Consider the following 27065-nt stretch of genomic DNA (forward strand, 5'->3'; position numbering starts at 1 on the left):
CCCACTTGAATGTTCTTATATTGTTTTAGTATTAAATCTTTTGCTATTAATTACCTTTCAACATAGATGTTCTTTCCAGTCCCAAGTGAGTACAAGCTGCAAAGAATTCTGTAACATGAAACTTGGACATCACCTACTGAAAAAGAAAGGGAATACTGTTCAACCAATAAATCTTTTAAACATTTGTATGCAGTTTACCAAATTATCAATTATCGAGCCACCTCAAGCCTTCAGGGGGAGGCGGGATACTACTACTACTACTACTACTACTACTACTACTACTACTACTACTACTACTACTACTACTACTACTAATGGCCAACTGTTATATACTCTCAGCTTTTCATGGCTGCAGGGAGGGGAGCAATTTTTACCAGCTTCTACCTCCTGCAGCAGCCCATCAACCCCAAAATACTGTTCCTGGGGCATGAGGGATTGGCAATGAGGGATTGCCAAGAATTGCTCCTTGCACCCATGGGAATTGGCAGTGGAAGTAGCATCTAACCAGCAGTTCTCCCCTCCTATCACCATTCCACCACCCCTCTCCCATTTTAGGGCAGTCTGAGGTCTTAATTTTTTTAAAAAAGTTGCCAGTTAGAACACTACAAAAGTTAGAACACTACAGTGCAAGAGTGCTTAACTACTCTATTGTCATGATCTAGTAGCTCATCTGGATTTTCATTTTGGAAAAAAAACTCTCCAGGCCTTTTTGCTGCAGAGATATATTTGAGGCTAGGGAAATGGCACCAATATGGGCAGGACTTAAAAAATGCACACCTTCCTGTTAATACAGTGTGTAAAGATGGTATGGGAAAGATGGCACTAAAGCAGAAGAAATCCAGGAAAATAAATGATTAGAGGACCACCTTGTGTGGATGCCCCCCCCCAATCTTCAATTTGAATGACAAAACAGAGCAAAACCTCCACATAAAAGCAATTTATGTAAAGTTTTGCTAACAGATTATTATATAATTTACACAAAATCAATCTATTTACAATGCAGCTATTATCAGGTTTTGCTCAGATTGACCACCAGAGGAAATAAGAGAGAATGAAGGCAATGATTCATTACTAGAAGGATATACACTGTTGCAGTTGAAATCTTCTTCCAATATTAATAGTAAAAATGAAAACAACTTACAAAGCAAGTCAGTGCCAAAATGATGCTGAGCAACATGGTCAAAAAATGATGTTAAGATAGGTAACAATGCAACTGTAGTGTAGTTAATGTTCTGCGAGACTCCTTTAATTTGTGTTCGGGAATGTGTAAATTTTCCCAGTTTAAGATTTTCTGATGTCTTCTCTAGATCTTCAGCTGCATTTTCAAAGAAAGCACGCAATCCTGCTTTAACCAGCTCTGAGCCTGATTTCATCACGGTTCTACAAAATAAGTTTTTAAAAAATGGGAAATCATATAGGAATCTACTTTTGTAATATATCCATTATTATTCATGTGATCATAGTTTTTGGCAAATATTTGCTTTGTCACATTATTTACACATAAAACTTGAAATGGGTTATTTTAAATTCAGATATTAAAATATAAATTGATATTCAGATTTCAGTTATGGATGTGTTCCTAAACTAAATCTAGCACACATAAATCTTTATAAAACTGATTCAATTCAGATTGCAGATGAGACCACATATGACAGAATGCTCTTCTATTTAAAAATAACACCTCCTACCACATAGAAAATTAGATGACCACAAGAACAGTTATAACTGCTTGACATCTGGGCCCATTACGCACATGTTGGATAATGCACTTTCAATATGCTTTTGCAGCTGGATTTTCCTGTGCAGTATAATCTACTTCTAATGTCCATTGAAAGTGCATTATCCACCATGTGCATAATAGGCCTTGGTATGCTAAGTACAGCAAAGTTTTCAAAAGGAGAACCACTCAGTTACTTGATGTCTCAAGTAGAAAATTAATTGCAAAACTTGCTCTCTCAGAAAGTTCTTTATCAACATCTGCAGAGATTCTTCTAGCTGGATTGAACTTTGAATCTTTTGCACAAAAATATGTGTTCTATCACTCATCTACAGTCTTTTCCTTCTGGCAGGTCCAGTTCTATATCTCTCACTGCCTACAGCTCCTCTTATACGGGAAAATAAGTGTTTACTTTTACTTTTAATATTGATGTTGACATTATTTACATAATGGATTGGATTCAATGAAATATTTTTTTATGGATGGCTTCCATCAATGGAGTGCCTCTTGCATCCCACTGCAACCCAAAATAGTCTCTGCTCTCATAGATTGAATTCATCTACGTATTGTGTACATTAGTGAACTACAGGAATAGGCATGCTTACCTTGTATCGAGTGTCTGAGCTAAGATGTGTAGGCAACTAACCATTGTAGTAGCATCACTGCCTGTTAAAATATGAAGAAAATTGGTTGCTTTTAAAAACCTCAATCGTTTACAGATTAGATAGACAGACAGACAGACCGACCAAGCTAAGATGTCCATTAAATGTATTTATACTGGAGAGAGCTAACAACTCATTCTGCCAATGACGATGAAATTATTTTCAATTTTTCTGTACTATCTTCCCAGTAAATCTGATAATTATAACAGCAAGAAAATTCTGCTCCAAAATCAGTCACAGAAAAATCCAGAGAATCAAGACAATATCCCAGAGGTAGAAAACCTACAAAGAGAGGAATAGGTATCTTGTACTTTTCTGCTCCTGTAAGGAAGTCTCCTAACTAGCTCAAGTCATGATTTTTTATTGGGGTACAGTTTGGGGAGGGCAGGATCTAATACCATGGAGTCCACCATCCAAAGCAGCCATTTTCTGCAGGGGAACTGATCTATGCCATCTGGAGATCATTTACAATTCTGGGAGATCTACAGGCCCCACTTGGAGGTTGGTAACCCGAATGCAGGTCAAGGCCACAGAAAAGAGTGACAGATTGAATCTATCTCATGTTTTCTCTCCTTGATTCAGGCCTTTCTCTGATTCAACAAGGTGTTATGCTTTCCTTAAATTTTCATCGTCAGGTATTTCTCAACCAAGAGCTGGCAATCCTAGCTGCATCCCTAGCAGGAGTCCTGCTTCCTCTCATGAATGCCCCTGAACTCAGCTAACTAGCACTTTCATCTTCTCTTCTCTATGAACTTTTTCTTTTATCCCAGAGCCACAAAAGATAACATTTTAAAAGAACAGCTCCTTGATTATTTATTAGCACTATCTAGAAGAAGAAGAGTTGGTTCTTATATGACGCTTTTCTCTACCAAAAGGAGGCTCAAAGCGGCTTACAATCTCCTTCCCTTTCCTCTCCCCACAACAGACACCCTGTGAGATGGGTGAGGCTGAGAGAACCCTGATATCACTGCTTGGTCAGAAAGGTTTTATCAGTGCCTTGGCAAGCCCAAGGTCACCCAGCTGGCTGCATGTGGGAGAGTGCAGAATCGAACCTGGCTCTCCAGGTTAGAAGTCCACACTCCTAATCACTACACCAAACTGGCTCTCTACATTTTAATTGCAATACAGTATCAAGGTAAAGGTATCCCCTATGCAAGCACCGAATCATGTCTGACCCTTGGGGTGATACCCCCTAGCCTTTTCTTGGCAGACTCAATACAGGATGGTTTGCCATTCCCTTCCCCAGTCATTACCGTTTTACCCCCCAGCAAGCTGGGTACTCATACAGTATATTCATATGTTAATAATCAGTTGGAATGAATGCTGTTGTATCAAGACTTTCTGTGCCAGTAAATATAAGTCTAAAATGAGGCATGTTAACTAGTGAAATACTGAAATATCAGAAAACAGCGTATTATGTTATTGGTTCAGGGATATTGCAAAAACCATGCAATTAAGAGTATGTAAAGAACATCTGAGGATATTATATATCTTAGTGGCAGGCTACCTTTTACAAATAATTATTTGAAGAGAGAATCAAATGTTTACTCACATGAATAAGAATAGATATTCCTTTGCATTAACTGGAGATTTGCCAGCTTAGTGTAATGGTGAAGAGTGGCAGTGTCTAATCTGGTGAGCTGAGTTTGATTCCCTGATCCTCCACATACAGCCAGCTGGGTGACCTTGGGCTAGTCATAGTCCTGTTAGAAGCTGTGCTCACAGAGCAGTTTCTCTCAGAACAGACGACAAATGCCCAGCAAGACCCATTATGCACAGAGGGGAAAGTCTGCCTCAGAGCTGAACGGCGCCGGCGGAAATCCCCGATAATGCATGCCGCCGGCAGCAGCCCAGTGCAGGTTTGATGTAAGCCGCTGAAAAAGCCGTGTTAGGGAAACACGGAAGAAAGCGAAGCCTGATGCCCAGCCAGGGTGCAACCAGATGCAGAGCTGGAGAGAGAGCGTGCATAATCGGGTAGGGCCGCGGGTGCCCAGGCAGCGCTACCCTGGAGGCGGGCGCCGGAACACCACATCCGGCAGGCACCACCAGCAGCATATCGCACAGCCACATCAACGCATGGGAATGAAGGGAACGGGGACTGAACAGTGGCTGTGGAGTCCAGGACACAGAGGCAGGAGCCTTGGGCTGGGCGGGGGATGTCCCACAGGGGAGGGGGATTCGGGGGGAGAGCGGCCTGATTGACACACTGCACTCCCGTCCTGTTTGCTCCACATTGCAGTTTCTTCGGCTGTTGATACTGGCTGCTCCAGGCGTTGCCGCCGTGCCATTTGTACATGGCTTGCTGCGCACCTTCCTCCAGTGCATCTTCCATCCAACCTCCACCCACCATAACAGCAGCCGTGCATAATGGGTCCAAAGTGGGACAGACTTGAGGACTCATCATCGTTGAAGACACTTTGTTTAGGCCTGAATCAAGACTCAGCATCCCCACAATATAAATAAAACACTGAAATTATTTTGTATTTATTACTTTATCAAAATATTTTAACTTACCAAAAAGTGAAATCCTATGTCTAACAAGAGCAGCAAGTTTGCAGAAAAGGCTAAAGCAGAAAAGAATGTAAAACTTGAGATAAGAGACACAGGGATTAAATATTTCTTCAGATTACAAATTAAAACAAAGGAGAACTCTAAGAATGGTAGATGTGAAATATAAATACTAAATGCATTTAAAAACAGAATGTGTGTGATAAAATTGCATTCAGAAATAAAATATCCAAATATATTGTTTGTACACTAGAAAATTGTAACAACTGTATTGTAACAACTGTAATTGTAACAACTGTATGTTAGAGAACACTAACCCGCCAGTTTCACATTCCTTTAGTCTAAGGCATGGAGCATAGGTTGTTGATTTTACTGTTGTTATCTACCTTGTCTGGAGCATATTTACACTGATAGGTTACAGTAGCATAGACATACTGTGGATAAAATCACATTTAAAAACAACAGATATTTTGAAATATGTTGTATATATACCTGTGATATACACAACCAACCCTGGCGATCAATGGGGTGGCAGATGTTGCAGCCAGATCGCCCTCACAAACGTTATTCACAATAATTACCATTAACTGATGCTACACATGGTGTTATATAAATATCTTCATACCACATTGTTCAAACAGGCAAAAAAGGACAAGGTCCTCCCCTAGTGTTGTCTACTAGAACTGTTATCCGGAAATTTGCTGCCTCTGACTTCTAGTTAATTTCAACAGTATCCTTTTTGACGGGGTGACCAAAAATGTACTCAATATTCTTTTTCATTGTTGCCCTGTACTTGGGTTGCTGAAATATTTATGTCAATGTGTATCACTATGCTTACACGGAACATATTCCGCCCATTACCCCAATGTATAGAATTCTTCTGGAATTGCTTCAGAATGCACTTTTGTTTATATCACCCTGACTATTTAGTGTGATCTGTAGACAAGACAATTTCATGACTGATTCCCAAATCCAGATCATTCATAAAGAGATTAAATAACAACAGTCCTAGTACAGATTCCCAGGGAACCCGACTTTTTACTTCCTTCAACGATGTGCACTGTTTTTCAGCCTGTCAAGATCACACTGTATCTTGATTCTATCTTCTACTGTGTTTGCTACCCTTCCCAGTTTAGTTGTTGTTGTTAGGTGCAAAGTCGTGTCCGACCCATCACGACCCCATGGACAATGATCCTCCAGGCCTTCCTGTCCTCTACCATTCCCCAGAGTCCATTTAAGTTTACACCTACTGCTTCAGTGACTCCATCCAGCCACCTCATTCTCTGTCGTCCCCTTCTTCTTTTGCCCTCAATTGCTCCCAGCATTAGGCTCTTCGCCAGGGAGTCCTTCCTTCTCATGAGGTGGCCAAAGTATTTGAGTTTCATCTTCAGGATCTGGCCTTCTAAGGAGCAGTCAGGGCTGATCTCCTCTAGGACTGACCAGTTTGTTCGCCTTGCAGTCCAAGGGACTCGCAAAAGTCTTCTCCAGCACCAGAATTCAAAAGCCTCTATTTTTGATGCTTGGCCTTCCTTATGGTACAACTTTCACAGCCATACATTGCAACTGGGAAGGCCATAGCCTTGACTAGATGTACTTTTGTTGGCAGGGTGATGTCTCTGCTTTTTAGGATGCTGTCTGGATTTGCCATAGCTTTCCTCCCCAGGAGCAAGTGTCTTTTAATTTCTTTGCTACAGTCCCCATCTGCAGTGATCTTGGAGCCCAAGAAAGTAAAATCTGTCACTACCTCCATTTCTTCCCCATCTATTTGCCAGGAATTGAGAGGGCTGGATGCCATGATCTTCGTTTTCTTGATGTTAAGTTTCAAGCCAACTTTTGCACGCTCCTCCTTCACCCGCATCAACAGGCTCTTTAGTTCCTCTTCACTTTCTGCCATTAGAGTGGTATCATCTGCATATCTGAGGTTGTTGATATTTCTCCCTGCAATCTTGATCCCAATTTGTGACTCATCTAACCCCACCTTTCTCATGATGTGCTCCGCATACAAGTTAAATAGGCAAGGCGACAGTATACAGCTTTGACTAACTCCTTTCTCAATTTTGAACCAATCAGTGACTCCATGCCCAGTTCTCACTGTTGCTTCTTGACCTGCATATAGGTTTATCAAGAGACAGATAAGATGCTCTGGTATTCCCATCTCTTTAAGAACTTGCCACAATTTGTTGTGCTCCACACAATCAAAGGCTTTAGCATAGTCAATGAAGCAGAAGTAGATGTTCTTCTGAAACTCCCTAGCTTTCTCCATGATCCAGCGTATGTTGACAATTTGTTCTCTAGTTCTTCTGCCTCTTTGAAATCCTGCCTGTACTTCTGGAAGTTCTCAGTCCACATATGCTGGAGCCTAGCTTGTAGGATTTTGAGCATAACTTTGCTAGCATGAGAAATGAGTGCAATGGTGAGGTAGTTTGAAGATTCTTTGGCATTGTCCTTCTTTGGGATTGGAATGTAAACTGACCTTTTCCAATCCTGTGGCCACTGATGAGTTTTCCAGATTTGCTGGCATATTGAGGGCCATTTCGCACGGCTTCAAAATAGCACAATGGTTGCTAATTGGAAACGCTACTAATTTGCCATAACCCACGACGTTGTAGACAATCTGCAACAATCCTGAAACCGACCCGCAAAAAGCGCTTCGTTGTAGCGCTTTCAGGGGAATCCAGAAAAGTGGATTCACCCTCCGGATAGCGATACACTCCTGCAACCAATCTGCAACAATAGCGCTAAAGACCTGTGCGTTACCATTGTTGCGGGTTCTTCAAAGTCCCTCCTCCTGAGCCTGTCCTCCAAACTTCCGGCGAAGCGATCACCATTTTTTTTTCTCCGAGCGAGCGGGGATAAATGCACCAGCGAGCCTCTTTCTGTTTAGAGGCTTCCCTGGCTTCAGTCCTTCACCTTTAGTCACTAAGCACAAACCACATAAAAGCCCGTTTGCTGAAATAAAGTCCCTTTATTTTTTACACATTAATTCAGCCGAAAATCGGGCCCGTGAGATGGGGGGGGGGATTTTTTTTTTATCACTCGAGGCAGCGTGCCAACGATCATACAATCAAACGACAGCTCACATTAGGCAGCTGGATGGGTCTCTCCATTGCAACGAATCTACCTAGATTCGTTGCTATGGGTCTGTTTTTTTTAAAAAAAACCTTTCTTAAAGGGAAAGGGGCTGTTTGGGAGCATGCTAACGGCTGCCCATTGGCTGCTTGACGGCCAGGGGCGGGACGAGCTTGGCAATAGCGCTTCCTTTCTAGCGATTTCTGCCGAGACCGGAAGCCTGTGGGAAACGCTAAAAAACGCAACTGATTCCACTACAAAGGCAGGTATGCATAACGACGAATTCCACTATTTTAAATGGCGATTTTTCATTCCGCAAACAATTTGCAACAAAGATCCCCGTGCGAAAAGGCCCTGAGTGTAGCACTTTTACTGCATCATCTTTTAATATTTAGAAGAGTTCAACTGGAATGCTGTCACCTCCACTAGCTTTATTGTTGCTCAGACTTCCTAAGACCCATTTGACTTCACATTCCAGGATGACTGGCTCCATGTCAGTGACTATCCAGTTTAGTATCATCTGCAAATTTAATAAGCACTCCCTCTATTTTTTCATCCAAATCATTTATAAATATGTTGAACAACACAGGGAAGATCCCTGAGGCATTCCACTCATCACTTCTCTCCAAGAGGATGAGGAGTCGTTTACAAGGACCGTTTGGTGTCAACCAGTTATAGAACCACCTAACAGTAATATGATCTATACTGCATTTTACCAACTTGTCAGTAAGAATATCATATGGAACCTTATCAAAAGTTTTGCTGAAATCAAGATAAACTATATCCACAGCATTCCCCTGACCAACAAGGTAGTAATTTTCTCATAAGAGGAGATAAGGTTAGTCTGACATTGTTCTTGAGAAAGCCATGCTGACTCTTAGAATTATTAATAATTCTGTTTTATTAACAGCTTCCATCAATTTGCCCAGAACTGGTACTGAAGGCTCCTAAAATGATCATTCTGGAGGACTTCAACATCTATGCCAAAATGACTTCATTGGGATTGGCCCAAGATTTTAGAGCTTATTTGACTTCCTTGTGCTTCAATCAAATTGTGATGGGCCCAACACATGAAAAAGGTTTCACCCTGGATTTAATTTTTTACACTGAGCTTTTGAGGGAAGGCTTGTTTTAGGTGTTGGAGATTCAACTTGAAGCAAGGTCTGACCACTATCTACTCAAGGTAAATGTGAAAGTGGCCCCAACACGCTGTTGGGAAAGGAGCCTATTTTAAATTATCTGCCCACAGAGGCCTACTGGATTCTAGAAAGCTCTGGGTGATTTTGGCATCCCACATACATGTTCAGCTGAGGTGGCAGTGGGAATGTGGAACATGAAGCTCTTTGAGGCTATTGACAATATTGCCCTTTATTGAACAATCCCAGACCGTTTTGATATTAGGAGACATACCTAATTTTAGCCTCGCTTTGGATTTCCTTTGGATACTTCAAGTTTACTCTAGCCTTTCCCTTATTTGGGCTTTCCCCTTATTCCCCAGGTTGAAATTCATTACATGTTTTCTGCACAGAGGCAGCCTCCCATCATGCTTTGCTCCCTTCCCCTTTTCCAAAAACGTTTTCTGCAAAATGGAGCCCACTTGCACCTATGTTTTTGTTGCGCCTCTTAATCCCATTATTCTGCATAATTGATTGCCTCCCCCTGCCCCCCAAATGTCCCAAATGTATATTTTTTTAAAACTTGAGTTATAAAGTTATAACATCATAACACTACTGTGTTAAAAAAGACTGCTTTTAAAACTTAAAATGGCATTTTTAAGCCTTTTAAAGAAAAATTTAGAGTCCAGTAGCACTTCTTTTTTTTTAAGGCAGATTTTTAGGGAGGGAGGGGAAGGAAGGGGGAGAGAGGGCAGCTATGAGGGAAAGGGCATTCCCAAACAACTCAAAATGGTGGGCACGAGGACAAATCTAATTGCATGCATTTCCGCATTGGGCAGCCCCAAATTAGACCCTGTTAGTCCCTTGCTTGAAAAATTGAAAACAGGTTATCTGGGGATTCTATTGCTGCAGGCAAGTGAGGGGGCAATTTGGGTCTGTGCCTGAAGGGGCAAATTTCAGTGCCAATATGGACAAAAAACTTGACCCTTTAAAAATTAAAATCCAGCAATATCCCTAGTGCGAAACAGTCCCATCCTTGAGGCAAGAACCGCTCCTCTGGTTTATCAGAGAACTGGGTGACCTACACCATGCTAGAACAATGTGGACAGATGATTCATACTGAATTTGATAGATTATACTGTACAGTCCATTGGAATACCTGTGAAGTGGTGGCAAAGGTAAAGGCAAAGGTATCCCCTGTGCAAGCACCAAGTCATGTCTGACCCTTGGGGTGACGCCCTCCAGCTTTTTCATGGCAGACTCAATACGGGGTGGTTTGCCAGTGCCTTCCCCAGTCATTACCGTTTACCCCCCAGCAACAAGTTGGGTACTCATTTTACCGACCTCGGAAGGATAGAAGGCTGAGTCAACCTTGAGCCGGATGCTGGGATTGAACTCCCAGCCTCATGGGCAGAGCTTGCAGACTGCATGTCTGCTGCCTTACCACTCTGTGCCACAAGAGGCTCATTGAAGTGGTGGAGATGGTGGCAAAGAAATTATATTTTTTTCTGAAATTATATTGTAAGCTCTGAGTTGGGGAACAAATTTTAAAAGATCCATCTTTATAGCATTAAATTTACAGTGCCAGAGAATGTGTACAAGCTGGCTATATACCTTGCAACCATTTCTTTTTCTTTATTGGAAGCATATCCACTACTGCTGAGTGGCTTAGCAGGGGAAGAGAGGAAATACAGGCAGTGGTTTGTAAAATACTGGTCAACCAATGGCAGCAGAACCTACAGAAGAAAACAACAAAAATCTGAAATCCAGCATAACCACAATATGCAAATAGGGAACAAGTTAAGCACAGAAACAACAATTTCTTCAGGTTCCCTGATGGCAAAGCTACCTGCAAGCTTCTTCCCATGAGTTTTGCCCACAGGCTGTTACTACTGCTAATGGAAGAGAGAGGGCCTTAGTTTCAATGCTTTGGTACTGTTTTATGGTTGCTGTTAAAGCAGGGAAATAAGCATTTTCCTGAGAAGAGGCGCCTTGACAAGTATAGCAGAAAGGAAAGAGGTAAGATCTCCTTAACAGAGCACAGTTGCAATTTATAGAAAAACAAAACTAGAATGAAACTTTTCTGTCATCACCCCAACGCAGATAATCATTATCAGGGGCCTCATCATAGCACAACACCATTTCTAACATCTTTCCCTCAAATGTCACCCAAGGTAGATTTTTGAAGATCCCTCCTCAGGAGAGATACTGTTTACATGGATGTAGTGTCCCTGACACGTTGTACCATATACTTTTGGTGTGTCCTAATTTTGAAGTATATCGTTGCCGTTAGCTAATTATCTGAAGAAATTGAAATTCAGCTGTGTTAATGAGAAACACTGGATTAAAGTGATACTAAATGTGAGGGATTCAGCAACTGTTATAAAAGTAGCAAAGTTTTTGTTGGCAATTTTAAATGAAAATCTTTTTACAATGGATTTTACATCTGGAGCTGTTTGAAATTTTCATTTTATGCTTTGCAATTTTATGCCAATAAAGGTACTCTAAATCTAAATTTAAATCATAGCACAATACCATATAATTTCATCAGTAGTTTGAAATCCTTTATGATGTTAAAAGTTGTTGAAAATTCCACTTCTGTAACCTCTCTATCAAAACGTGATAAAGAGCAAAATGGGATATCACATAATTCCATCAAAGGCCAGAAGCTATAAGCTCTGGCACAGGTTTGGGATGATTTCTCACCTGACCCTAGGACCCAGCAAATGCACCAGCTTACATCCCTTCCATTTGTACCTATTGCTATTTAAGTGCTGGAGCCATTATATAATTCTGCAGGGAAACAGTGATTGATACAAACAAGCTGTTACCAATTTAATGTATAAGTTAAAATGTAAAAAGTGGTCAAGAAAGCAGGCTGGTGACATTACAGTATTTAGTCATTTTTGTCTAGGTTTTCCTCCAGATATTCCATTTTAAAAAAGATAGAGCTGTCATATATTCACATACATGTTAAAGATTACAGTACTAATTATTTTTGGCTGCATCATTTTAAGGGTTTCATTTTATATTCATAGTTGTTTTCCTTTTGAGTAAGTAAGGTAACCAGTTGTCCCATAAAACACACTCCTTTTAAACTAAATTAACTACATCATCTACTAGGTAGAAAAAATATTTTTCAACAATTATGTCTCCAAGCAGTATTTTGGGAATGTGCATTACTGATTTCATTAGCCACCTCCTACGATGGGAATTGGGTTCTATTACCTGCATAACTTTCACATTAAAACATGCTTTGTTTTTGTATTGCTGTGGACATGAATGAAGATTCTTTGAACACATGTGTCACTCACTTTAGCAAAGAATTTGATTTCTTGGTCATGTGGTGATTTTTCAGTTTTTCCACTGGTGACAATGGCTTCTGCAAAGAAACAATGAATGCAAGTGTAAGTAATGCTGATATACTTTTGAAATATTTGAATATTCCAAGAGCACCAACTACATTCTCTATTTTAGAATGCCATTTGTGCATATTGCAACAAATAGCTATCATTTGTGACTGTCCAACAGTACTTAATTAAAGTACCTGCAGATGATCATGTTGCTGCCCTGCAAATCTCTTGTTGCTGGCCTGCAACAGAATGCCTCATTGAAAGTCTCCTGCATCCTAATATGATGCATTTTTCCACCTATTCTATAGTCTGGGGGACAGGGGTTTGAGATACAGTCACCAAATTTGCAGCATAGCTGCAGGAGCCTCTCCCCAACGAAACAAGTTTCAAAAAGATTGGACCAGGGGGTCCAACTCTATGGACACCCAAAGATGGTGCTCTCATTTCTCCCCCATCATTTCCCATGGCGAGGGGGAAAAGACAGTAACAGAATATTTTTTCCTTCACCACTGGAAACCATGGAAGTTAGATGGAGGCACCCTCTTTGGGTGCCCGTAGAATTGTACCCCCTAGGTACAATCTTAAAGGTTCTTTTGAGGAGATGCTCCTACAGTTATGCTCAAATCCCCACCACCCAACCATGGAATAGATGGAATTGGAAAATTTCCCATTGACTTTAATAGCACATTATCTTTAATGGCACTGAAACACTTTGAATTCCACTTATGTTCAGCAGACTTCTTTTCACTGGAGCTCTGTTTGTGCTGATTAGAGTGCTCAACACCCAAGCCATGGAATCTGATGTTTTCACTGCTGGCCAAGTGGGAACCGTAAATGAGGATGTAGCCATTTGATATGCAGTAAGAGCTTTCTCCAACAACAGCCTTGTTTTACAAACTTAAGGCAATGCTTGCAAGAGTCCACTTTCCCCAAACAGAAAAAGCAAAGGCTATGTCTATTTATGGATGAGATTTTTCCTTTGCAGGCAGAATAGTTCTTGTGTGATGCCCCATAAACACATAGCTGAGATCTAAGTATATTTTTCTTTCATAACTTATACATACATAGAACAGGTACATGTGGTGAGTAGCTGTTGTGGGAGGGGAGGCATGCACTGAAAATGTTAAAACTTATAGGTTCTGAGGCTCCGCACATGCATACTTGAGATCGTATATATATGGTACACAGAGATCATAAAGTAGAATAAATAGTTTTGATAGAGTTAGGCGACTTTTAAATTGGGGCGATATAAGATAACCATATGAGCCTCTTGTGGCGCAGAGTGGTAAGGCAGCGATATGCTGTCTGGAGCTGTCTGCCCATGAGGCTGGGAGTTCGATCCCAGCAGCCGGCTCAAGGTTGACTCAGCCTTCCATCCTTCCGAGGTCGGTAAATTGAGTATCCAGCTTGCTGGGGGGTAAACGGTAATGACTGGGGAAGGCACTGGCAAACCACCCCGTATTGAGTCTGCCATGAAAACGCTAGAGGGCGTCACCCCAAGGGTCAGACATGACTCGGTGCTTGCACAGGGGATACCTTTACCTTTACCTTAAGATAACCATAATGGATTCTTTCAGATGTGAAACTATCTAATCTTTCTGAAAGTGCCTGGATGAGAATCTCAGAAATGTTATTTTATCTTTTTAATTTTAAAATAAAAAGGATGAGGGATGATATGTACATTTTCCTGTTTCTGATTTCATTGGCATATGTGGGTTTTTTTGTATTATTTTGACTCATATTTAAGTATTTCAGGGGTAATTAAATGATTATTTAAAATCAGTCTTTAAAAAGATGACATGATGACATTTCTGATTTCTATTCAGCCAGAGGGCTGAGATCATTATAGGAGAGACCAATAATTTCAATACAGCCCTGTGGTTTAGTGATTACTGTGTTGCCTTCGAACAACAAAGAAACTCTTAGTTTCCAAGGGCCTGTTTGAAAGAGCCCTATTTGAAACAATAGGTACTCCTTTCTTCATGGGTGGACATTACTCTGTTACAAGTCTTGGTGTTTGCTCTGTATCTGAAATGGACAAAGCTTTCTCTGTTTGTAGCAACTCTGGGAAGAGATTCCAGAATACTGTTGGCACTGAAGGTCAGTAGTGGAGAACAACTGAGACAAACATACCAGGTTTGGGAGAAAGAGAGACAAAGCATGCATGAAACATATGAAGCATTTTATGTTATGATTTTTGAGAGAAAAAATGAAACATTCTGGGAAATTCTGGAGATTTGGGGGTAGAGCTTGGAGAGGGTGGAGTTTGAGGAGAGGACAGACCTCAGAGGGGTATATTGTCATACTGTCCACCCTTCATAGTAGCTATTATCTCCAGGGCAGCTGATCAGTGTAGTATTATTGCAATAATATGGTCATGCTGCCTATTGTCACACATGTCTGACCTAGAGCAAATAGAGAGTAATTTGTAGTCTAGTATTCTGAAGAGTTAGCATTGATGTAAGATTCAGCATTGAGGTAAGATGTGTTAGAATTTGAGATTTCTGTTTTGGAGACTTTTGGGCAGAGGACAACTCAACTAGTAAAGAATTTCTGTTTGGGGGAATTTATTTTCTTGAACTGAAACACTGTAAAATTTAACTTTTAACTATCTTTGTAGAATCTTGTTTGTTTTGGAAAATTTATCCTCTTGGTTTGAAGAATATGTAATAAGCAGTTGAAATGAAGGCATGAACCTTATTTTAAAAATCTTCATTGCACAATAGCTGGAATAAAATTGTTAAATTATGTTTGGATTGTATCTGGGTCATTTCACATGAGATTTTGCTTATTTTTACACTAAGAACAAAAGATTCTTAGTAATTTAAAGCTGGTCTGGGATCTGACAGGTTAATAAAATAATGATGCTGTCTATGATTAGTAACATAGAAACTTTGGAGCAACTTACCTAAATGTGCAATAAACTCATGAGCAGAGTCGACATATTTTAGAATTTTTCTCAGAAACTTGTAGGCAAATCTTTTTTCCATAGATGAAGCATCCAATTCTAGGTCATTTAAACCTCTAGGGAAAGAGATTGAAATAACATGCTGTTTATTATTATTTAAATTGTATTGTTTACACTGGGTTACTTTATCAGAAGTGGTAATTTTTCTTTTACAATATAATTTCAAAATGTCTATTTTCATGGCAACTATTACTACAGGGGAAAACTAGTTATTGAAATATTTTGTGTTGTATTTTTATGATATATCTAGCCATTTGTTTTCATGTGCTTGGCCAGTTGCATGAGAAATATGATACAAAAATGTATAGACATTATAATCTATTAGCAGTAAGAAGTGGGGGAAGGGAGACAGAGAGAAAATCACTAGATCATGGTATGGTCAGGAAACAAATAATTTGGATATGAGGCCTCAAAATAGCTCTCTCCTAGCTGGTACTTTCATGACAAAGAGACCCAAAATAGTTGTAGCAGTACTTTTGTAACCAACATGTTTCTTCCAGTCACAGAATGGTATGTTATCTCTAGCTCCTGCATTGATCCATTAATGTATATACGCCAGTGTAAAGAACATGCATAATCCCACTGGATATGACTGAACAATATAGTAATGAAGAAGAAGAGTTGGTTCTTATATGCTGTGAAGCAAGAAGAAGAAGAAGAGTTGGCTCTTATATGCCGCTTTTCTGTACCCGAAGGAGGCTCAAAGCGGCTTACAGTCACCTTCCCTTTTCTCTCCCCACAACAGACACCCTGTGAGGTGGGTGAGGCTGAGAGCCCTGATGTCACTGTTTAGTTAGAACAGTTCTTATCAGTGCCATGGCGTGCCCAAGGTCACCCAGCTAGCTGCATGTGGGGGAGTGCAGAATCGAATCCGGCATGCCAGATTAGAAGTCTGCACTCCTCACCACTACACCAAACTGGCTCTCAAAGCGGCTTACAATTGCCTTCCCTTTCCTCTCCCCACAACAGACACCCTGTGAGGTGGGTGGTGCTGAAAGAGCCCTGATATTATTGCTCGGTTAGAACAGCTTTATCAGCGCCGTGGTGAGCCCAAGGTCACCCAGCTGGCTGCATATGGCTGCTTGTGGCGGCTCGCCAGATTAGAAGTCCGCACTCCTAACCACCAAACTGGCTTTAAAAAGTATATTTGTTTTTTTGCATGGTTGTTGTGGCTTCAGCTTCAACAATACCTTTTAAAAAGTTAATCCTCAAAATAATGTTTTAAATAAGTCTAAGTTTTTAAAAAGGTAAAGTTTTTATTATATGATTCATCACAACATATCACAATATAAAGGCAGAAAAAAAAAAAGATAAAAATAAGACTGGGATACATTTTACTTACCTAGATATGACAATTCCATTGACTAAAAGAAATTTAAAAAGTTCTTGTGCTTTCTCCCTGTCCCGAGACTTTTCTTTGGCTGTCAAAGTATCATAAGGTACCAATAAATGATGGGTGCCTCCACCTGTGATAAGGCAACACAACTGTTGTTGTTTACTGCTATGCTATCAGCTTTAAAATGTTAATAATTACACTATTTTCAGCTTTTCTATATGTTTATTCTTAGGTTTTCTACAAAACATTTCAACCTTACCTTTATTTTCTAATTCAGTTTTCTTCTTTTTAGCCCAAATGTTATGATAGTTTTCTGCCACCACCTCAACCATCCCCTATATCATCACAAAACAGAGAAAGAATAAATTTGTCATAATGTTAATGTTTCCATAGCATTTCTAAAACACAGTTTATTAAAATATCACGGCACAGATATGTAAGAAATGTACTAAAATAGTTTAAAAAGAAGCAAACCCCTGGTGCTTATCCTAGGTCCATTCCTCATGACTTCAATGTTGCAAAAGGCTTGCAAATTGTAAACTCTACTAATTTGCAGTTACGCACGACGTCACACACAATCTGCCACACTCCTGAAACAGTCCCGCAAAAAGCGATTCATTGTAGCGCTTAAAGGGAAATCCAGGAAGTGGATTCACCCTCCGAAAAGTGCTACACTCTTGCAAATAATCTGCAACAGTAGCAAAAAAGACCTGTGCATTCCCATTGTTGCGGTTCCAGCCAAGTCCCTCCCCCTGGCTCTCTCCTCTGAACTTTCGGCGAAGCGATCGCCATTTTTTTTTCTTGGAGCGAGCAGAAAGCAACGAACCCGCGAGCCTTCATTCACCCAGCCAGGCTTCTTTGGCTACAGTCCCTCCACAGAACTGCTTTAAAGCTCCCCCAAGTCACCAAGCACAACACAGCCTCGTTTGCAAGTTCACTTTATTTTCAGCCGAAAATTGCGCTCGTGCACGGGGGGGGGGGATTTTTTTTCCACTTGCGGAATGGGCCCTAGTAGAACACTAGATTTTATTCCCATAGTACCTTTAAGACCAACAAGATTTTCAGGATAAAAGTTTCAAGAGCCAAAGCTCAGAGGCAGGAATATAATTCTTTGCTGTGCTCCTCCCGTTCACCTCAGTAGTTCCATCTGAACCCCGGAAATAGTGATAATATTTTTGCTCCTTGCCACTCCCCCCTCATTGCACAAGGTTACTAATCCATATTAGTCAAGAAACCCCCGCAATCTAGTTTCTGGGAGGTTCGGATTACTGGAGGAGAAACAAAATACTGCAAAAATCTGCATTCCAACCACTGTTAATAGTTATGATCCAACTAAATATGCCACGTTTCTTAATAAACCTGTTCAGCAGTCATACTTACAGTATACAGTATACTATACTCACAATCAGACTGTGTGCCAACTGGGAATATGTTTGGATTGCATTAAGGAACTCAAACAGCTCCCTAACCCCCCAAATTGGCAGATGTTTGAGCATTCTTGGATCCAACCAATTTTGTTCCATAAAACCAATATATTCATCTATTTTCTACATTTGCATTAAGAGCCTATAAATAAAAATTGACCAGTTGGTTTGAATCAATATGTGAAATTCACTCCTATTGTTTTTGGATCATTATAACCTTAGGTTACAGGTAACAATGCTTCAATAACAAAGAAGTCACAAGAACATTAATATTTATTAATTTATCATATGGCAAGCATATAACTTAGTTATAAAATTGTCTGGCTGTCAGGCACAAGACATTTGGAGGTAGTTTACCATTGCCTGCCCTGTGTCACAGCCCTGACATTTCTTGGAGGCCACTCTTCCAAGTGTAAGCTAGGGCTGACCCTGCTTAGCTTCCAAGATCCAATGGGAAGGGATCAGATTTGTGCTAGGCTATCCAGGTTATGAAAGAGCAGAATTCCCCTATTAAGCTTTCCCCCAATATTCCAGGCATCCTATTTCTGCTCAGTGTCTTCTTATCAATAGTTAATTATTCTTCAGATCTCAAGGCCCAACCTTTAGTTTGCTTCAGGCTCTATTTGCTCCTTGGCTCCTTTGCCTTCATTACTTGACAGGTCATTCACATTCTCATGTGGGTCACTGTTGATACTAATTAAAAATGAATGATATTTTTGAAGTTATATATCTTTGAATATCTTAAAACAAACCTGGAGTTCCCTAGAGAGTACAACATTCGACAGGTCAAGTGGAGCAGGGCTGTATCCATTTGCCTATTGATATAAAAGATAAAATATTAGCTTTTATTTTTCAATATGCACATAACTTTAATTTTATTCTACCCACAAGCTATTTGTAGTGATATAAATGATTCTAAATGTCTCTATTACATTTTTTTCTAAACTAGAAGTTTAAATTCTTATCTTAGTGATACTAGGCAATGGGAACTTCTGCTAGGTCACAGGTACTGTCAGAAACACTAGGGCTGCCTTGTAGAATCTGAAAAATGGCATTGCAAAACAAAAACAAAAAACCCACATGTCAGCCCATGCCTCTCTATGGCCCTTTATGCACGGTGCCAGATTCCGCGCGCTGGCGCCGTGCCATTGCGCCAGGGAAAAATGCCCCACCATTTCCCATGAACGCTCGGGAGCGGGGCATGCTGGGTTGCCCCGGCATTGTACACGCATGCTTTATGCCGGGGCTAGGAGGCCTGGCCAAGGTAAGTGCAGTGGTGTGGGCGGGGGACGTGGGGAGGGGCTGGGGGGAGCGGGGGGTCGCCCCTGCCAGCTCTGTGCCACCAAGGAGCCCGCAGGAGCGAGCGTTGTCCCTTAAGGGACACCGCAGGTCAAGGCTGGGCAGCCTGTCAGAAACTCTAGGGCTGCCTTGTAGAATCTGAAAAATGGCATTACAAAAAAAAAAAAAAAACCCCACAAGCTAGCCCATGCCTCTCTATGGCCCTTTATGCTGCTGATTATGCACAGCGCCGGGCCGCCGCAGCCCCGGCTTACCCGGGAAGCTCCGGAAGATCCTGCAATCGCTTAACGCGGGTCTTCCAGAACTCGGGGCTGGGAGACGCCCGCACTTGCGGTAGCAGCATGCATTCTCAGTGATTTTAATCGAAGCGCTGCCGCCGCCAGTGCGGGCCTTATGGCCCGTGCATAATGGGCCTATGCTGCCAGTAAGTCTCCCCACTGCTGGTTGCCAGAAGGGGTCTGGCAACTCTAAAAGCTTCAGTTGCTCACTTCCATACCTAATTCTCTAGGGCATTTTAAATTTTATCATGTACTTGTGCAATGGTCAACAATTTTTTGTTGAAACCATCTGTCAATCCTTTGTACAGATGTTTTTAGTTACAGTGAATGAATCCCACAAGGGATTCAGGAATCCTCTAACATATATTCCAGGGATGCTCATGAAACCTTAACTGCACCAGGAGGCTAAAGTATCAAGCTATTCATATCAGGGGAAAAGGTGTGACCTTCCCTGGAGTGACTGGAGGGCCTGAAGTAGCAGGTAACTTGCCTCTATAAAACTATATACTAATATTTGAGGTATAAGAATTGATAACTTAAAAGAGGGATTTTTGATTGTTACTGTGAGAGTTTGCAATAGATATCATAAGTTGGGGCCCTCAAGAAATTTGAGGGAACAGCCATCCCATTATCCCTACATTTGCTTCCTCCCCTCTCCTATTCCTCTCAGACTTTCACTCATTGTCCTTTCTGCCACCCCTTTTTCTTATTCTCTCTCTCTCTTCTCTTTGTGCCTGTCACTTTTTCTTTCTGCCCCCTACCCCATCACTCTGACAGGTAGCTTTCTTCAGAAGGACTACAGCTGGTCTATGAAATTATACACTAATATTTTAGAGATGACTAGAATCTTTTGGAAAGAAAGAGGACAGACAACACACCAAGGCAGAACAGAGCTACAAATCTATTCAGTTCCAAGGGAATGGCTTGATTAAAGTCAGAAAAGACTGTGAGACCCTGGGTATGCTTGGGCACAACAAGCATCAGCTGTCTCATGTTAATGACTATTGTATATAGTTATTATTTTACATATTTTCATATCCACTGTATGAAAAAGAAGAGATCTGAAATTTCCTTACTGTTATTTTCATTAACGAAAACATCACAAAGTGGGATTATGTCGAAGATTCCCTCAATTATTTGATTAAAAAAGGATTTTTTTAGATCTCTCTTGAAATTTGAATGAAATAGAAATTAAACTCATTTTCCCTGGAGTCCTTCTTCACAAGGACTGATAGTGCCTCAGTTTATAAATAAAACATGTGCTAAGATCTCAGCTCTTCACCTCCAGGCTCAACCTACTTTATTATAAGATAAAGGGTGTGATAAGTCATGATCACAATGTTTTTTTAGTGTATTCAGAACACTAGCCCACCATGCTAGAATGCCTTAAAAAGTAACCAAATGAAACTGGAGAAATTATCTGTAACTTAATCATATAACAAGTATGAACAAACTTATATGTATTTCTGTGTTTGAAAGAAACGTGTGCTTACTTGACTGGACTGTGATATAGAGCGGAACTTTTCATTTTCTCGTTGCTGTAATATCGGATCTTCTTTGGTCCTTTCTAGACTCCAGCCCATTGCTATCATAGTTTTAAGAGATTCTCTGGCAGGCCATCGGTATATTTCCTTTTCCTTAAAAAAAGGGTTTATTCAAAGTTTGTAATGATTCATCAAAAAAAGTCTAAAGGGATTTCCCCCACCATCACAATGGTCAATATGCCAATCTAGAAATGAATGAGATAAAGTCAGCCCTCAAAGTTTGATTTTTAATAACATAATCATTTTCTAAGCATGATTGTACATGTGTGTGTGTGTGTGTGTGTGTGTGTATCAGACCAGAACCAATAAGTTAAAATTAATCCAAAAGAAATTTCTGCTAAACATCCGGAAGAAGTTCCTGACAGTAAAAGCAGTTCCTCCATAGAGGAACAGGCGGTGAGTTCTCCTTCTTTGGAAGTTTCTAAATAGAGACTAGATAGTCATCTGACAGAAATGCTGATTTTATGAACTTAGGCAGACTGAGTGGTTGGGCAGGTAGTTTTGAGTCCCTGTATTGTGCAGGGGGCTGGACTAGATGGCCCTGGAAGTACCTTCCAACTCTATGGTTCTATGATATGAAATATATTTATCCTAAGTACCTGTGAAATATACATTTCATTATAGTTCCAACTGCAGTTATTTATACATATATAGAAGGGGGAAGAGAGAATGCAAGAGCTGCATTTTGAAAACAACTGTAGTGAAATGTATATTTCACAGGTTCTTGGGATATGTTTTTTGTAGGTGAACCAATGATTTACACATATGATACTTGTAGTAATGACAGGAAAAGTTGAAGGCATTAGGAAAAGAGGAAGACCTAATATGAGATGAATTGATTCAATAAAGGAAGCCATGACCATCAGTTTGCAGAGCCTAAAGCAAGGCTGTCATTAACTGGTAACTTCACTATAAGTCAGAAGCAACATGATCATACACAACACACAAACTTAACTTCTAATCATGCAACTCTGTAAGTCTGTAATGCATTGTACATCCTGATCCTGATCCAGTGAAGAGTAATCCATAAAGATCCACCACCCCCAACCACCTGGCTTGCATAAGTAGTTCCCTTGGTACCAGGACAAAAAAGTTCACCAGCAGTTTACAAATCTTACTACTCTATTCAGTGTGAATGTAATATAGAACTATGGTTTGCTATGGATCAGGAAATACTAAATTAACTGTGTGTAAGAAGAGAGTGCATGAGCCTAAGGATCCTCCAGGCTTGTGCAGCAAATGTGTTTTTTTCCGAAACATTTGAACCCAGGTCTCCCTCCACCATCAAACTGCCACTCTTTGCTGTATCTTCCTTTCCCCCTCAGCTTGCTTTCTCCAAGCTCTGATGTTTCCTTCTATATATACTCAAGAGAGATTCCAAACTTATCACCTGGCTCAGACTGATGAAAAACTATCATCCATGAGCATCAGCCTGCAATCCACTTAACAAAGGAACAGCCGCCAACCAAAGTCTTGTTTGCTACTCTAATGTGCATCCCCCCGCCCCGAATAATATAATAATTGGGTTTTTGTTTCCCTTCAATGTAACTGCATTGGTAATATGCTGGGAAGACAGAATGTTGCAGGCTGATGGATCTTGCAGGTCAGGTAAAATGTTATTATGTTAATAAGAATAAAAACAAAGTAGTTCTGTGAAATCATTCTAAATTCAGTGATACGAATCGTACAATCCTAGGCAAAGTTCCTCCAGTTTAAGCCCACTAATTTAATTGGGCTGAGATGAAAGTAGCTCTGCAGCTGTAAATTTGTCAAACTACACACAGAATTACAGCCTTAGAGTTAAAAGCTCCAAGGTGCCTTCCATTCAAGCATGTCAAAATGCTATAAAATATATTCCATCCAGGGAAAACCTGTCAGCAGAGTGAAATTTGTATTTTTTTATTTCAAAAGGAGGGAAGTGCAGTACAGAGGTGATTGGAAAGTAGCTAGCACATTGTGTAGTCAATTATTAGAAGTCAAATATCTCAAACCATTCTGAAACTTGTGATTTTGCTACAATAAGAGCAGCATGGATTTGCCCAAAGAGATATTTATTCAACTCAGATTTAGATGCGCTTAAGCACACAGAAATCAATGGCCTTAAATATTCTGCACTGTAATAGACTGTGGCATCAAACATTAAGCTTCATACCAGAATTTGGATGAATACTAACCCATGGGGAAATAAGGAAGATGAGAGACTTCAGATGCGAACTAATACATCATCATGGTACAACTTCATAGGGAAGACTACTAGTACAATCCTGGGCCTAAATCAATGATCTTTAAAAGATTAATTCTGTTTAGGATTACACTGTAACAGTATTAATGAAAAATTGTGCATGAAACTTGCTATTTCATTGAATAAATCAGTTCAGGCTTTTCTTCATTACCTTTTCAATTAATGTTTTAAAAGGCCTTATTAAAGGATGTGTCTTCATATTTTCATCTAGTGAAGCAGCATACTTCCATCCACTATTACTCTGAAAACAGACACACAATCCACATAGTGCACATTAGCCTATGGAGTTAACTGCATAGGATATTGCAATAGCTGCTCACATAAAATTTATTTTTCAAAAGAAAAAAAAGAATTGATGAATTGGCCTGTAGATGATTATAAGAAGGGTTTTTTATACCCCGCTTTTCTCTACCCTAAGGCGTCTCAAAGCGGCTTACAATTGCCTTACTTTCCTCTCCTTACAACAGTCACCTTTGTGAGATAAGTGGGGCTAAGAGAGTTCTGAGAGAACTGTGATTGGCCCAAGGACATCTAGCAGGCTTTATGTGGAGGAAAGGCAAATCACCCGGTTCTCCAGATTATAGTTCCCCACTCTTAAACTACAAAGCCTTTCATGTAGAAGCAGATACTTCATGTTCAGAGATCATTATCAATATGTAAGTGTAATGGCTAGATATCAGGAAAAAAAATTCACAGTCAGAGTCGTTCAGTGGAATCCACTGCCTTAGGAGGTGATGAGCTCCCCCTCACTGCTGGATAGATACTTATAATGAATGTTTTAGGCTTATCCTGCATTGATCAGGGGGTTGGACTAGATGGCCTGGATGGTACCTTCCAGCTCTGAGATTGTATGAATCTAATATGTGATTTTTACATATTAAGAACTAACAACAAAAGAAGATTACCAGTATCATGCTTTGGTTTTAAAAAGACACATACTGTTTGAAAACTAATATAGGTTGGGGGGGGGGGTTGTTTGTTTAAGTGGCCTGTATTTGATGGCTTATTTTTAGTGGTGGCAGACCATTTCTGTTCTTAGAAGCAAATGGGATTTTTGATTATTTCCTCTCTCTGCTAAGGGGAAATCCTATTCTGAGGGGAAGTCTAACTCTTTGAGGTCCAATCCATGAGCCAATATAATTGGCTACAAGCTACTTAGCATCATATAGAGATGAAGAAACTATTTATGCATGCAACAGTGCCATTCCATCCAAATGAATTGTCTCACCTGTGTATAGAGTGAGTCCTAAATAATGTGCAAATATATGTACATATGACTATATATACAATTCCTACAGTTTCCATAATCCAAGCAGCACTTTGTCATACTGCTGAATTTCAAGCAATTGCTGCCTTAATGCCCTCAGACTGCAGTCCAGAAACCAAATTCTATTAATTCCATTCCATTCCATTAACTCCTTTGGGTCTTCAGGTGACCCCATTAAACTGTCATAATGACCAGACCTTTTCCAATCAGAAACAGAAACCTATTAATAAAACCTACACACTCTAATGTAACCAGAGTTATTTCTGCTGCATTCCGCAGCTGCTGGAAAATCTACAGCCATGTTCTCCCCAGGACAAAAGAATAAAGAAAATAGTTACTAGGATGTGCTGCTCTGGTTTAATCAATAGCCTATGACTCTGAAAAGCAAATTTGTTAGGTACATAAACTGAACAGATTTCCCATGTTCATCTCTCATTGTCTTTTCATCTGTCCTTTTCTGATAGCCACTTGTCAGGAGTACAATAAGCCATACCTTCTCACAAGCCCACTTGTCATGTGTATGTTCAGCATACTTGTTGATGATATATTCAAGTTTTTCAGGAAGAGTAAAGCTACAAATATAAAAGAGCAGTATCATTTAGCTTCTGCTAAATAAATAGAGAAAAAGGAAAATTCATAGGTCACGCTATTCCAGTTCAACACACAAAGAAGCTAAGTTTTCGCATTACATTTCTGTTTACAAAGAATAAAACAATGCAACCGCATTATTATAATGACATTTCTGTATTACTTGTAACAAGGAGCAAACAGGGGAAATTTGTATAATGTCCCTTCCTGCTAAAGAGGCAGCAAGGACTCGAGCAGCTTTGAATAAGGCTCCCACATTAGTAATTAAGAGTAAGGTTGCTATGACTCACTTCACTGTATTGATAGGTTTGGGATCAAAGTTTCCTTCAGCATCTACTGAAGTCTGCTTTTCTAAAGTTGAGGTAATTCGAGTGTCTAAATAGTCTGGTGGCAAAGCCCCGGCAATAGCACTTAAACATGGTAAGGCCATTCGGAAAAGCTCTGGATCATACTTCTGCAGAAGAGATAGGAACTGGTTGGAAAGTTGAATAGAAAAACATGCAAAATATTAGTTCAGGCAACACAGCCATATGGAAGCAGCATTAGTAGATGCTGTTAAATGAAGAAGCAAATATTAAAAGATGCATGCCCCTAGCAGAAGATCAAGCCAGCATAAAGGACCATATTCACACATCATCCTTTCTGTGAGGAAATAGTTGTTCAAAGACTCTGTTCACAATAGCCATACAAGTTGTTACAGGGACAAGTTTTAATGCTAAAACTGATCTGAAAGAGGGAGTGCTTTTTCACAAGCCATTTCAGCAGCAGCAGTGATTTTCTCTGATGATAACTGCAAAATAATTAAATGGTAATGTTTTCACTATAAATTGGATGTTTGCCTAGTGGTGTCACTATGTAGCCAGACCTGATGGACTACACAGTTCTGTGATGACATCCAGTTTAGTATATCAGTGGTCCCCAACCTTTTTTAGGTTGGAGACCGGCAGGGCAACTGCCCCGCCCGTGCATCGCGCATGTGCGGCCGTGCATGCGCGCATGTGCCATGCGCACCCGAAATCGTGCATGCGTGGCACTTTTGGCTGCGCATGGTGCATGTGCGCATGCACGGCACTTTTCGGCAGCGCATGGTGTGTGTGCGCATGCGCGGCACTTTTCGGCTGCGCATGGCGCGTGCGCGCATGCACGGCATTTTTCGGCTGCGCATGGCGCATGTGCGCATGCGCAGCCCGGCCGTGCATGCGTAATGCGCAGGTGCGGCCCTAATTCCCTCTCCCCCCCTCCCACAGTAAGAAGCTTCCTGGGCCGCAAGCTTGCGACCTGGGAAGTTTTTTACTGCGGGGGGGGGAGAGGGAACCGCAGCCCGGCACCATGGCCTTCGTGGCCCGGCACCGGGCCGCGGCCCGCAGGTTGGGGACCACTGTAGTATATAATCCCTGATTGGCTGGGATTGTCCATGTAATTATTGACAGGGCTATTGACAGGACTATTGACATTTCCTCTCAATTGGCTTCATCTGCCTTCAATGAATTCAGCATGTACCCAACTGATTATGTAGAGTCCTATTCTCATCCCCATTCACTACATGATTCTCATAGTTGGTTGCCCACATAACTGTTTCCAAGGGGGAAAAGCCAATAAGAAAAAATATGGTGCTCAAAGAGCAGCATATCAGGGAAATATTGACAGCAATATTTCAGCTCTGAAAATATCTTTCACAATTGCAGTTTAATCTTT

The 27065-nt window shown here is 40.6% G+C and overlaps 1 protein-coding gene across 1 annotated transcript in view; it reads right to left on the reverse strand.

Moving 5' to 3' along the window:
• Positions 1 to 27065, reverse strand: part of RYR3 (ryanodine receptor 3) — a 367896-nt gene that overhangs the window by 121240 nt on the left and 219591 nt on the right. The window contains exons 51-64 of the mRNA XM_077322945.1: positions 25661 to 25824; positions 25276 to 25354; positions 23667 to 23756; positions 21223 to 21366; positions 18905 to 18967; positions 16988 to 17063; positions 16735 to 16858; positions 15333 to 15448; positions 12386 to 12453; positions 10686 to 10807; positions 4894 to 4943; positions 2323 to 2383; positions 1142 to 1380; positions 55 to 136 (exon numbers count right to left, since the gene is read on the reverse strand). Of these exons, the coding sequence (XP_077179060.1) occupies positions 55 to 136; positions 1142 to 1380; positions 2323 to 2383; positions 4894 to 4943; positions 10686 to 10807; positions 12386 to 12453; positions 15333 to 15448; positions 16735 to 16858; positions 16988 to 17063; positions 18905 to 18967; positions 21223 to 21366; positions 23667 to 23756; positions 25276 to 25354; positions 25661 to 25824 (1478 nt within the window). The remainder of the gene's footprint in view (positions 1 to 54; positions 137 to 1141; positions 1381 to 2322; positions 2384 to 4893; positions 4944 to 10685; positions 10808 to 12385; positions 12454 to 15332; positions 15449 to 16734; positions 16859 to 16987; positions 17064 to 18904; positions 18968 to 21222; positions 21367 to 23666; positions 23757 to 25275; positions 25355 to 25660; positions 25825 to 27065) is intronic.

The sequence above is a fragment of the Paroedura picta genome, chromosome 2 (assembly GCF_049243985.1).
Source record: "Paroedura picta isolate Pp20150507F chromosome 2, Ppicta_v3.0, whole genome shotgun sequence".
In the NCBI taxonomy this organism is placed as follows: Eukaryota; Metazoa; Chordata; class Lepidosauria; order Squamata; family Gekkonidae; genus Paroedura; species Paroedura picta.